The 14,071-nt window shown below is 41.6% G+C and overlaps 1 protein-coding gene across 1 annotated transcript in view; it reads right to left on the bottom strand.

The window, feature by feature from the left end:
- csmd2 (CUB and Sushi multiple domains 2) overlaps window positions 1-14,071 on the bottom strand; it is a 209,189-nt gene that overhangs the window by 74,534 nt on the left and 120,584 nt on the right. The window contains exons 18-26 of the mRNA XM_068576332.1: window positions 13,544-13,731; window positions 12,637-12,825; window positions 11,933-12,049; window positions 11,209-11,424; window positions 10,148-10,336; window positions 8,653-8,822; window positions 8,381-8,537; window positions 7,990-8,181; window positions 4,720-4,846 (exon numbers count right to left, since the gene is read on the bottom strand). Coding sequence (XP_068432433.1) covers window positions 4,720-4,846; window positions 7,990-8,181; window positions 8,381-8,537; window positions 8,653-8,822; window positions 10,148-10,336; window positions 11,209-11,424; window positions 11,933-12,049; window positions 12,637-12,825; window positions 13,544-13,731 — 1,545 coding nt within the window. The remainder of the gene's footprint in view (window positions 1-4,719; window positions 4,847-7,989; window positions 8,182-8,380; window positions 8,538-8,652; window positions 8,823-10,147; window positions 10,337-11,208; window positions 11,425-11,932; window positions 12,050-12,636; window positions 12,826-13,543; window positions 13,732-14,071) is intronic.

A 14,071-nucleotide genomic window follows, 5' to 3' on the forward strand; every position in this document is an offset into this window, starting at 1 on the left:
AAGAAGAGGATGATGGCAGGAGGATAAGAGGTTGATGGAGAGCAGAGGAAGCTCTGAAGGATGGAGGGATTTCTGCTGAGCGGTCGGATGGAAAGGATGGACGTCGGCTGCATGTTAGGATAATTGGTTCCTTTTATACAAGATCTAAATAGCCTATCTCTCCTTGTCACTATCTGAGAGTGAAGGCTGGGGGGCGGGATAAGGAGATAGTGAAAAAGAGAAGATGGAGAGAGGATAAGAGTGATGCAGGACGGTCGCAAGAAAACAACTTCCTTTGTGGCCATTTTTCTTGCTTTGTGATGCAGACCCTGCCGCCACAGCCGGAGAGTCTGTGCACAGGTTTACACTTGTTCAATGCAAACAAAACGCTTCACAGCTAGCCATCCAAAGTTGTTTACTGCAGAAGAACTAGGAAGAGAAGTGTTAGTTTTCAGTGGGGAAGGTCCATCTCAAGACAAGTCCTCCACTTTCCACACATGCTTGGGAGGTGAGGTGGAGTGTTGGGTGTGGGCAGGCTACATTAGGGAGGAATATAAAACTACAGGTTGAGAGAAGCGGAATTACTGTCTCACCAAGGAACAGGAAATGTGTGTGCGGGTAATGTTTTGTGGAATCAAAGAAAGCCATGTTTTGAAGTTTACGGCTAAGGGCTCTCCTTTACACTTGTCCCCTTCTTAACGAGATAAAGTAGCTCAATCAAGTGTCAGAGGAATTGCCGTGAGGAGATGAGATAGGAAAGAGAGGGATGGCAAAGATTTCTCAGGCCTCTTTTGATTCTACCTAAACCATTTTGTATTCATATGAGAGAAACAGAGAGAGAAATAGAGTGCTCAGACGCTCACATACGAATACAAAGTAGTCTAGCTGCAATCACGAGTCCTGTAGGGCCTTCAGAGTATGTGTATGTGTGCGCGAAGATAATAAATAAGTCAGTATGTAGAGTGTGTGAGTGTGTGTGTGTGTGTGTGTGTGTGTGTGTGTGTGTGTAGTACAGTCTGAAGGAATGAGGAAGGGAGATTTAGAGCAAACAAACATACACTTTTTAGCAACTAATTCAGATTGTATGTATAAAGGCAATGTCACACTAAGAGCAAACCTCATCAATATGTGTGTACATGTGGCCTCTGTGGGAGTGTCCCTGTGGGATCATCTCTCAAGGAGACACACCACAAACTTTATAAGTCACCAAGCACATCATGTAGTTCAACCAACACGTTTTTTTTTTTTTGTTGACCCCCTGAACCAAGCTTACCCAGTTCATGTACCAAAGGACACATGATGAAATAGCATGTGAGAAGAGTTATTCTGAAGATAAAAGAACAGTTACAATCATTTTTAGCCAGGAAAGGGGGACATTTGAATCAGTCAGATAAAAGTAGAGGTTGAAGAGAATATACATGTACACACACACACACCCTTCTTCTGTATCACTTAATACTATCCTTAACCATCGCCTTTCTCTAACCTGACCCAAATTTAAAATGACCAAAACACAACTCAATATTATTTAAATCCCCACTGAAAAGGTACAGCAAGCCAGAAAAACTATACACTGTGTAAAAAATAATCCCTAACTCTCTCACACACTCACACACACACACACACACACACACACGCACGCACGCACGCACACGCGCACACATACACACACACACACACACACACACACACACACGCACACAGGAAGAACATTATGGAACTCTGTTTAGGGCTGTGCAAACTCAATGAAATATATGTGCATATTCATTTGAGACCGAGGGCACTATTTCTGTGATAGAGCATGACGAATGAAGGGGGGGGGACGGGGTATATGCTTCTCCTTAAAGGGAAAATCCAACCTAAAAAAATTATTAAAATACAGTATGTATCTTAAGCGTTATTCCGGAGCTCGTATTTCATCGTAGTTGAACAAGTCTTCCCTTAAGCTGAAAGGTGCAGACATTCCTGATGATCTGATTAAAAGACAAATCCTGAAACTGTGCCTTAGACAGTCTACGATGGAACAACTACTACAACACTATGGCAACACCACTGATGATATACTTGGGATTTGTGGATATTTTGCAACTCAGTTCTTAAAAGACTCCAAAAGTCAAAATTGATATCTACAACCATTAACAGCACTTTGGACAAAGCCTAATTACACTGGCCTCCCTGCTCTTCATATACTGTGTTAGTCCTGTTGACAAAAGAGTCATTCGCTATCATAATCCACAAACTACGCCATGTTTTACAGGAGTGGAGCTCTCGAATGATAAGGATTTTTTCTTAATAAATGCTGGATACCAATTTTAGGATGAATGCGTATGGCTTCATTGTTCAGTGTAGCATGCGGCCGAGATCCCTCCTTTGATCTCTGTGGCAGTAACCATTGAATGATCCATCGTTGAAATGGCTCATTGCCTCCCTTATCAACTCTATTTATTTTATATTATTATTATGTCTTTATGTCTGTATTCCAATCCCTCCCAGCACATATTCTCTCTTCCATTAATAACTCTTGACAAACCATTCCTTGGGTACATTCCAGTACATCACCGGCCTCTCATAAACTCGGTATACGGTCTGATTAGTGTGCTACCTGCAGCTACACTATTTGACATACCGCGAATCCCTGTGCTAATGCATTGCAAATTTTCCTCAATAATGAATTGCATGGGTAGGATCAAAGCCGTGTATATGGAGCATACCTTGCAAAGGAATGCCAATGACCCAGAGGTAGCGAAGGCACTAATGAACCTAAACTAGCAATCACGAGGGACATAGTAGTGTCAGATGTGCAATCTATGGGGCAGCATGCACAGACAAATAGATCCACGAAGACAAACAGTTGACACAATATTCTGAAAATGGCATCGCACAGTGAACAAACAATAATACAGTGCCGCCTGAAAGGATCGAGAGATGTTTTTCATAGTTTTTCATTTTCTCTAGAACATTGGATTTGAAAAAAAAAAAAAAAACAGCGACCAAGTGGATCTACTGGAAGGATTCAAGAAAGTTGAATAATGGTGATTATCGAGGAAAAGTTAATACAACTCATGAGAAGAAAAGGATTTTGCATCTATTGTGTTCTCTGCCTATCCATCAATGCATCCATCTACATACATACACTGTTGTTCAAATGTTTGGAATCATCTTCCAGAAAAACTTGTTACAATAAGATGGCTGAGAGGACTTACTTTATTGAATGCTCGTTCATGCTTTTAGGTTGTAGAAAGTCCTATATGTAATATAATATATATAATGTTTTATAAAGTGTTTGTTAAATGAAGTGATGTATTGCAAATGGAGAACAAAAGGCTGAAAGATGGTTCAACACACTGACAATTGAAAGGGTCTCTTAGCAACAGTTGAATAAGAATAGAAGGAATCACCATTCATCAGTAAAATACTTTTGAAGCTTAGCATCAAAACGTGGGCAGATTTAAAAAGGAATACATTTCTGTTTCAGTGTGAAGTGCACAATAATACCTCGAAAGAGATGGAATATTAATAGGTGAGCTATTCTTAACATTTGGAAATTCAATTGAAATAGAAGGTTAGTATATGGCTAGCATTATTCAAACTGTATGGGCAATGAGTAGACTACAAAGAGGCCCAAAGAAAGACAGGAAGCAAAATATTCAGAGTGGCAGCACGCCCAGAAGGCCGACCCAGGCTTCTCTCTGACCAGCAACAATTTTCCAGCTCATTCTGGGGGATCCCGAGGCGTTCCAAGGCCAGCTGGGAGATGTAATATATAATACATTGGAAGATGTCATAAGGGGGCAAGAATGTGTATATTTTGAAGGGCAACGATACCAGGAAGGGCATGGATTGTTGGATCTTAGTGGGAAGAGGTGACGTTTTTATTGCAATAAAAAAAAAAAAGATCCTAGGAGGTTAATGGCAGATATTGCAATAAAAACTGTATAAATTACATCTTCATTTACTCATAACCAGTAACATACAGACTGATATTTACACATATGAACAAGTCTTTTATTATAACCCAAAATATTCAAATAGCTTCATGGTTGCAGAGATATACCTTTTTGAGTTTGGGTATGCAATTTTAGCACAAAGGCCGAAAAATAGGTTGTTTTTGAAAAGATTAAACACAATGCCATCTTATTAAATAATGTTCTGTTTGCATCAGTAAGATCAGCCAAATACGGTTGATGTAACGTCTCTGTTGTTTTCCTCTGAAAAGCCACAGGAATGACACCTGTGCTGTTTGGCCCTGCTGCCACGACAACCCTGACCCCCCCATGGGGTGCGTGCCAATGACAGGGCTTCAAGATGTATGGACAAATTATGCAGAAAATATTAATACAATAAACATAACAAGAAAAAAACCATGGTGCTGGAGAATAACCTACGTTTAAATGGTCTAAAAAAAGTTTTGCCGAAAAAAAACCTTGAGTCAAAACCATTCACCTTGCAGGATTTGTTCTTAATTCAATTTGATCAAATTCAGGAAAGCGAAGCATATAACACATAAAAGCCAAACGCTTGACTTTCTTGAGGCTCTGAGGTGGCATTTCCCCTCACCCACTAGTAACTCAACTATTGGCCAATAGCAGCTCCTTGAAGATTGATTACACAGCAGTCTGTGAAAGTGATGAATACCACTGCAAAAAGGGGGGCTAAATTGGAAGTATATTGAAAGGTGGTAGATTGAAAGAAAGCCTGGAAAGAACAATGTAATCAGAGAACTAGAAGGCACGAACAGACCTAATAGTGCTTCCAGGGGCGGCCTCAATGGTCCAGATGCAGTGCAGGTTGTGTTCATATGGAGCTGGATAGCCAGGAGACAGGATGCGACCAGAAGGCTCATCTTTGATGGTGCCGCCACACTCCGCTGGAAAGACGGAGAGAAAGAGAAGGAGATTAAGAAGGTGAGCAATGACGAGGAATAAAATAAAAGGAAGTGCAAAAGCTCATCAATGTTCTGGCAGTCCAATTATTACAAGGTTACAGCAAGGTTAACATACTTACATAGCAGAAACAGGATTATCCCACTTCCAATAAGTACAACACATTCGTTTCCTCTCATCATTATTAATTATTGACATAGCAGTCATATGCTCAAATGTGATGTGCTTCATCATCTTGCCTGCAATTTGAACGATAGGGGGGAGAGTAGCCAACCTAATATACTCTACGTGTATCTCCTTGGCTCAGCGAAAGCCAATGACCTCATCCTGTTGCCTTTAGAAGGTGATGGACTTGTTGCCTGAACAACACAACATTCACATAGTTGCCATTAGGGAAGTATCACTGATATCAGCATCTGCTGAGCAACATTCGAGGCTATCGACCAAGAGTGTAATGACTCATTTGTTCATCAGAGGAATGTCATTGAGCACGCTTATAGGGGCGTTCGTAGAAGTAGTAGACATAGTAGGAGTACACACTATCATGTTTCGAGTATAGTAGTACGGTTCAATAAGTCCCCCTGTGGTACACAACATACACCAAACATAAGCTCAGTCTCTCACTATATTGATGACAACAACAACAACAACAGAAACACACATCTTGAAAACTAGAAAGCAGAATCAGAGGCCAAAACAATTTGTTAAGAACAATGGCGCTTTTTTTTTCAGCTTTAAGCAATAAATTGCCATCAGATTTACTCTGACTAAAAAAGCAATGTTCAGACCTCCTTCATTTAGCACCTCCTCATTTATTTCAAAAGGTAAATGAACAAAAATCAATACCAGATTTGGAGTTATTGTTAAGATTTGAGGCAATTTAAACTGACATGGAGAGGATAAAATGTTGTTTTTTTTCCCCTTCCATTGACAGGAAGCTCCTTCAGACAGGATAAAATGGAGACCGAGGAATCATACTGATGATGATGGTGATGGTGATTGTTGTGAAATCCATCTGAGACAAAAAAAGACCCAGTACTGAAATACAGCAGATTTGGCAGACCTTTACAACCAGAGACACAATAGTAGGAAGTAAGTAACCAACTAAGAACCCAACTAAATTATGATCACATTATAACAGCAAACACACAAAGAAACTGCAGTTCCTCCATCCACATACTGTTACCTTCCATTTGACAAACATGCCTTTCCCAATGTTTGCAAATACATCCTTCCTTTGTTTCTCTCCTTGTCTCCCTCCTTCGTTCTCTCCATCTCCCTCATGCATTAAACATTTAAACAGCAATAATCACTCGAGCTGGCCTCTGATCATTTTTGCTGTCAAAGCATAAACACACAAAACAATACACACTACTTGAAATAGAGTTTGTGCTTGGTTGCAAAAAATATATATTTGAAAGATTTGATTGTCATTTTTGCTTTCACTATCTTGGAAAGAGAGGAAAAATGCAAAAATAATGACATATTAATCTTTAAACAATTGCTGAGGTTTTAGTCTCTTCAGAGCTTTTTCCCTCTGTTATACTTTTCTTGTTGAAATAAACTTGCTGTTTCATGGAGAGAAAAAAGAAGAGGGTGATCTATCACAGTACGACAAATCCATCTCTTTCTTCTCGCCTTATGACCTAAGAAACTACTGCTCAGTGCTGCCATGGCAGTGCAACTCCCTCAGCTACTCTACCCTTTCAATCTATGTCTCCACATACACCTTTCTAAAATCAACTCAGGTTCTGCCTCTTTTTGTAGTTTCAATTTCCCTCTCCACAAGACATATTGTGTCAGTGAAAGGTGTGTTGTTTAATATATAGAAATAATACATCGAGATGAAAACCAAATCAAACCGACACAGGAACAAATACTTGACTTAAGCGACACATGTCAGTTAGACATCATTAACATGTAGACGTGTGGTGTGCTATAACCAATACGGTACATTTACTTGGATATGCATTGTAATATGAAGTGTCAATAACATGTAATCCTGTTTTAACTGTGTCCAACACAGAGCTACTCAGGTATTCGGGACTGCAACGTTCCTCTTCTGTGACTTTCAGGATATGAACTCTCTCCACTGTTTTCAACTCAATTTCATTTTCCTCGCTCTGTCCTTCTCATCGGTGTTCGGTTTGTCCCCACAGCTAGAAAATAATCCCACCATTCCAAACAGAAGCGGTCCCTCATCTGCTCCCAAATTCACTCTGGCTGTTAGGCTATCATCTGCAGTGAAAAGGGCATGGGGAGGACGAACCTGCACAGAGTATGCTGAATGTTGTTTATACCAAGTCATAAAATTACCTGTCAGTTTGGGTTGAAATGGGAGCGGAGCACTATTATTCTAATCATCTTGGCGGATGTCAAAGAAGAACCAATCTGCCTGTTTTCCTTACCGAGCTTCTGGCTGGTTTCTGAGAGACTCAGTCAAAGTGTCACCCGGGAGAAGATCCACATGGTTTAGTTTTTTTTTACCAAGTCACCATGAGTCAGTATGCGTGTGAATGTATGTCACTTTAATAGTTTCAAGTAGAACGCATAGCATGTTGGCGTCAGGAGTCAACAACAGACAGGTTAACTGCAGGTGAACTCGACAAAACGATCAAATTGCTCGTTCTCCGACAACAAGGGGTTAAATGCCTATGTGCTGTGGATATGGGGAGAATCCTATTTTGGGAAAACATAAATAATATGAAATGGGTGTTTGCAATCATGATGCAATAGGAATATAAGGAGCTGAATAGAGCACAGTAAGGCGCTGGAAAAGCAACCAAATGGAAGTCCCGAAATAGCGGAGCTAAAACAGACCACGCAGGTTTCCTCAACCTGCTCCGTCATATTCACATTGTTATTAGGATGAAGAACTAGGTCAGACATTAAATTGGTTCGTATTAGCAAACAGTACCGCAGCACCTGATGAATCCTAATATAATGGAATACAACACAACGCAGTTTCACTCAACTTTTCATACATTACAGTTTCATTTGATCAGTCATCTTCAGCGGTAACTTGGAAAGCTGCAACTATAAACTTCTGCATCCTGATACAAAATTCAATACTATTATGTCAAATCAACAGTCGATCTTTAAGCCATTCAAGGAGCATCTGACTCACCCACACAGAGCGGGAGGGGGGTATCCCATGCCCTCCTTTCGCCCCTCAGGCAGGTCAGCACCTCAGGGCCTCTCAGGGTGTAGCCCGGGTCACAGTTATACGACACGGTGCTTCCTGCAAAATGACCCTTGTCCTCCCGCTTGTAGCCAAACTGGGGAACACCTGGATCCTCACATTTCACCAGCTCGAAGCCTTGGAGAGAAAGAGAGAGAGAAAGAAAAGAGGAAGAAAGGTGAGATGAAGGACGGTACAAAGAGTACAACGGTATGAAGAAGAAAGCAGTACTGTGGCAGAGGCAATGAAGGTTGGAAAATGAAATACAGGCAACCAAACTAAACTTCAATGTAAATAATGAATGCAAAGGAAGGTGGGTGTTTTGTGTGTTACTCACTAATGAAGTGCAGTTCAAAGCCTTTACTGGTGTTATCCGCATTGCTGATAAACTCCAGCCACATGGAGCTGGAGGTGGAGTTCAAGGTGGTCTCGAGCAGCTCGCTGCCAGTAAACACCCCCAGCAGACGAGCCTTATTACTGTTGCCATCAAAGACCTGGAAGGGAAGGAGGGAGAGTGGGAGGAAGCACCTGAATTAAGACGAGCGCGTCTGCACACACAGCGATGCTAACAAGGCCGGCGGATCCCTCCGACACCCCCTCCCCTCTCACTTTGAGCACGTCGTCGTCCTCAAGTCGGAAGTCTCGTGCCCGTAGCTGGATGCCTTTGCCAGGCTGCGTCTGGATGGAGTAGATGCATTCGTGGTGGTTGCCGTAGTAACCGGGGTAGTTGGGCGAGAGCAGCACCCCTTGCATGCCGGTCACGGATGAGCCGCATTCAGCTAGAGAAAAAGAGAGGGAGCGGAGAGACCGAGAGAGAGAGAGAGAGAGAGAGAGAGAGACAGGAGGAGGCGAGGAGGGGAGACGGTGGTGGTGTTGGAGAGAGCAGAGGACATGTCAATCGCTATGTGCTTGAAACTCACAGTGTATTCATTCATGCTGTCATGCAGAGGGAGATGGGAGAGGTGAAGGGAGAGGGATACGCTCAGTGACAATACCTGAATGTTGAGTGGCACATCATCATAATCACAATGCAATTTGAATAATGCTATTATAATAATTTCAGCTCTATTTGAAAATTGCTTTTTGTTTGAGTCACTTCAGAAAGAGAGTGGAGTAAAAATATAGCTGGCAGAATTTATATGACAATACATTTATCCAAAATATGATCTTGTGCGGTGAGGTAAGATAAGGTGACAAATAAGGCGGTCAGAAGTGTTAAAAATAAGCAAATGTTTTATCACTGTCCACCATTTGTTCACCGAGAGAAAATACGAAAGCCAGAGCAAAAGAGAGAGTCTGGTAAATGTTAACGCGCTGAAATTGCTTGACCTACTTACTTAACACTTGCCGAAACTCTCACACCAAACATTTAAAAACAGAGAATCCGACATAATTTGCGTGGGTAAAGAAAATAAATGTGACTTCTCCAAATTGTAATTATTTGTTCCCAAAAGAGTGTCTCGATCTTAACGATGACAAATGAATTACTTTATTCAGAGACAACAACAAAAAATGTGCAAGTGGGAGTGTAAATACTCCCAGAGAATAATTACAGCTGTTCACATTTGGTATTCCATATGCAGGTTGTGTTTGAGAGTAAAAAAAAAAGAGCAATGCTAAGGACAATCATAAATAGATTAATCATTGCCATGGGCTGTGCTTTACCTATCATTAGGCCGATTAGGATACAATTTGTTTTCCTCATAAAACTCTAATGCAGCTCCTAAGGTTTGCAGCCTCATATAATCAACATACTGACCTACATCTGTCCAGCTTTACTCATGTTTCCCAGGCATTAGCAATGAGCAAAATCAATAATTAACATATTTCAGCTCGTTAATGTCATCCTCATTAGAGCTGCTGCTCTATATAATTTGGACAACGTCAAAAAGGCTGTTTCTGGGAAGCTATCCAATGAAGAGACATAACATGGCTGGACGGAGAGAGATAATGAGGAGAATTGAAAGGGAAATGCCAACGTGACAGACAGTTTTTTAAGTGGATGGGTGGGTTTATGTGAAAGGCCGTGTGAGGTGACATGGGATTGTGAGGAGGGTGCAGGGGGAGTGACAAAAGCCAAAAAATAAAGCATGTGACCACCTACCAACACACCTTGGCAGAGGGGAGCTCCACACCCGCCTCCTACCCCCTAAGCAAATCACCCTCGCCGGACCCTCCAGCCGATAACCCGGGAAGCAGGAGAAGATGAGGGCGTCACCCACCCCGTACTGCAGGCCCTTTCTGGTACTGTATGGTGGGATTCCAGGATCCTCACATGGCTCCAAGTCATACTCTGGAAGAAATAAAAGAAAAGGTGTAAAGGTACTGTCTCCACAGACGTAGAAGTACATAGAAATATCAGGTAAACTGTGATATGTCTGTTTTGTTCTGTTCTCGAGAACAACATCATAGTTACTTCCAATATCCTGTGACTTTTGAATGTGTGAAAGTGTACATTTAACTGGTTAAGGCTGCTGTCTCGCTTTCAACGTTTGAGAACTTTTCCCAGCTGGGGAAACAGGAGGGTGAACTATGCTTAAATTAATCAACGTGTCATTTATCAAATTAATAAAGCATCACGTGCCAATGAGAAGGGGGGGGGGGGTCAACATTTAGGCCTCCTTTCAGACATAGATTTAGATCCATCCTGTAAAGATTAATATTTAGGTGGTATTTGATCTACTGGACTTTGTGATGATCTTTAGACTGAGTCTTGTGTTCATATCCAGGCATGCTCTGAGAGCAAAAGGAGGTGAAATTATGCTCTCAGTGGGTAGAGGCTCATCTGTGCTCTCTCCTAATTGATTAATTTAAAATGAATCAATTCTCTTGATGTTAACCATTTCATAATTCACTCTCGGGTGGCTGTAATTACATATTTCTAGGACGCATACTTAGAAAAGTATCTGCTCCTTGTTTATGGTGGGCTCCTCCAAAATAAGCATCCCTTTTTGTGTCAAAACAAACGATTGTATTTAAACGTTTACAGCAAGTCACTGTCCCATACTCAGAAGCCTGAGATGTCCTATCTTAAAAATAAACTTGAATGTCTCTTGGAAGAGTTCATATTGCTCATATAGGTATTTTTTATGTTGAAATTTAAACAAGGAACTTCATTCCCTCTTTTCGTCTATCAGCATTTTGAACACCTAAATCCATTCTTACCGGAGAAAGTGATGTTGAATCCCTCGTAGGAAACAGAGAAGTCGGAGAGAAAGCGGATCTGGGCGGTGTAGTTCCCAAATAGGCCGGCGCTGAGAGGCGAAGGCAGTGTGGAGCCCGTCAGTCTCCACAGGGGCTGAGAAAAGCTGCCGTTCTCTGTCACCAACAAATGGTCGTGAGGACTCTCCAGGTGGAAGGTGTGGAAGGTGAATTGAACACCTGAATAAGAGAAGGAGAAAAAGATCAACTGGTAAAATGCACTTTCAATATTATATTTTCATGCATGACCTTTACATAAGAAAATGATGGACTTCGTATTGCCGATGTCATATAAACTCCTGCAAGTGTAAAACAAACGTATAACACAAAATACATCTTATTTTCACTCAAAACATGCTGAAGTCAACAAAATATCCTCAGTTCCATAATGCATAGAGCACCAATTCCCTGTCGCCTCTCTCTCTCTCTCTCACTTTGAATGCATTACACCCAGACATAGCGAGCATCCACAAATAAGGCTGTGTCAATTTGATGTGAGAGCTCTACCAAAGGTGACATGACTGGAGCGCCGTCCCTTAGCACTGTAGCCCAAGGCCAGCCTCTCAGCACGTCTTACAGAGACAGCATGTTCGGCAAAATACAAAGGCCACTCAGTAGGGGGAAATGACATTGTAAGGGAAATTGAATTTGACTGCTGCATGTGTTGACACAGAATTTCCCTGCTAACCTTTGCCATGGGAGGTCTCGATTATCCATGTGCAGTTCAGGTTGTGAGGGTAGAAGTCTGGGAAGCCAGGTGACAGGATGGTGCCAAAGTTGCCCTGGATATAACCTCCACACAATGCTGACGACACAGGCCGAATGGGTACAGCGGGCGATGGATGACGGAGAGAAATAAGAGGAGAGGCAAAATCAGAGGGCAAAACAAAGTGGATGAAGACAGAAATAAAATGTCCCCAAAAAATAGCAAGACTTGTCTGTGCATTAACAATGTGGTAAAATACATTTTACAAGAGGTGCCCTTCAAGGCGGCATAAAAGGAGAGAGTGGTATCATCAATATCATTACAAAGTTGGCGAAAATCAATACTGTCCTCAAAAATAAAAGCATTTACAGATGAGGAAAAAGGGAAACATCAAAGCGGAAGCTCAAGGCCCTACATATAAAACATTTATGATGAAATGAGCCCCAAACTTTTAAAGCCTAAAACAAGAGTTGCTGAAAGAAATGCTATCTCAAATGGATTTTATAATAACTTAGACATTTATGTGAATTTAAATGTGATGCAATATGAAGCAAAGTGCTCAAAAAGATTCATACTGTTTCATCTGGAACACCATACAACAATGAATGTGGCTTTAATCCTATCCATGAATAGGATGAAGTCTGGCAGGAGTCTATTCATTTCTAGGTCAATATTATGGGACGTACCATCACAGCTAGGCAGGGGGCGACTCCACTGAAAATTGGGTTCACACTCTAAAGGCTCTGTGTCACTAAGTGTGTAACCCGCTTCACAGGTAAATGTCACCAATGCGCCCACATAGAAGTCATTTCCGTGTCGCTGCCCGTTGACAGGGATACCAGGGTCCACGCAGTGATCCGACTGCAACTGCAAGGCTAGAGAGGAACAGGATCAACAATTACAACGAATTAATGACACAGAAACACAGATAATGAAAATCCACCTGTTTGCAGTGTAATTAGTCTTGACCCCTGTTTTCAATAGGTCAAGTTGAGGTCAGAAATGTAAAAAGGCAGTTTGTTCTCCGAAAGCAATGGTGATAAATAATTAACTTCAACATCCTTTTTGAACAGGAAAAAACAAATGACAAGTTTCAGCGGTCTCTCCCGCTCCACCTTGCACGGGTTTCTGCAACATTCGTAGTGAATTATTGAAGCTTTGCAGCGATTCATCACAGAAAAAGTGCAAAAGGTTACCAGTGTCAGCCACACAGGTAGAAATGAGACTTCTTTAAGGGTTGGATTTACAGCTTGAGTGAGGACCGCTGTGTGTCGGCGCTCACAGGTGGTGACAGTTTATACGGAATTTTGAGCATGGCATTGTGGGCCAAGACAGACATATATTTGCAAGGACTACCCTACCCCATTCACTTTCTAATTATAGGTGTCATAATAAGAACAATTTCATGGTGAAATTGAGAGCCTGCAGAGATTGTATTTATGACCAAGCCTGTGTAGCTTCTGCTAGTACGGTGAGCAATTAGGGTCTGTGAAGCATCGGCAACTGAGTCTATCCTTTACAGTACATCTATTCTGGATCTTCGGGTGTAGGTTTGACTCTGTGTTATTGAGATCACAAACTCTAAGCCCTTACTTTCGTAACGTATGCGGAAGCCGATGTCCGAGTGGCTCTTGTCAGTCGAGAAGAGGAGATACAGGAAGCTGGTGGTGCTAATGAGGAACTGAGGGACCTGGGTACCCTGGTAACTACCAATTAAAGGTGAGGAGGGAAAACGTCCATCGCGCACCTCAAGGATGTCATAGTTGACCTCGGTGCGAAACCTGAGAACAGATAATTGAAGAAAGGTTTTTATGCCTGACATAAAAAGGAAAAGAACATGTATCGTGATGCAAACACATAACGTTAAGTTCCCACTTGGGATGATATTCTACCGATACTAGTACTTATATCAATACTCCTTATTGGTTAAGTTTTTTTATCGAACCAATCATTTCCAAATGATTGCTTTTGAATACATCATTGTTTGAATATATTTACATACAACTGAATGTTTTTTTCTAGAGCGGCAACAATGATGTGTACAACAGCAAAGTAACAATAAAACATAGCTCATGGGGATGAGTCGTCGTCCTGAAACCACAGGGGAACCGGTTCCAACCC

This window comes from Clinocottus analis, unplaced genomic scaffold (assembly GCF_023055335.1).
Source record: "Clinocottus analis isolate CAN_PGR_092001 unplaced genomic scaffold, fCliAna1.0.p SCAF_14, whole genome shotgun sequence".
In the NCBI taxonomy this organism is placed as follows: Eukaryota; Metazoa; Chordata; class Actinopteri; order Perciformes; family Cottidae; genus Clinocottus; species Clinocottus analis.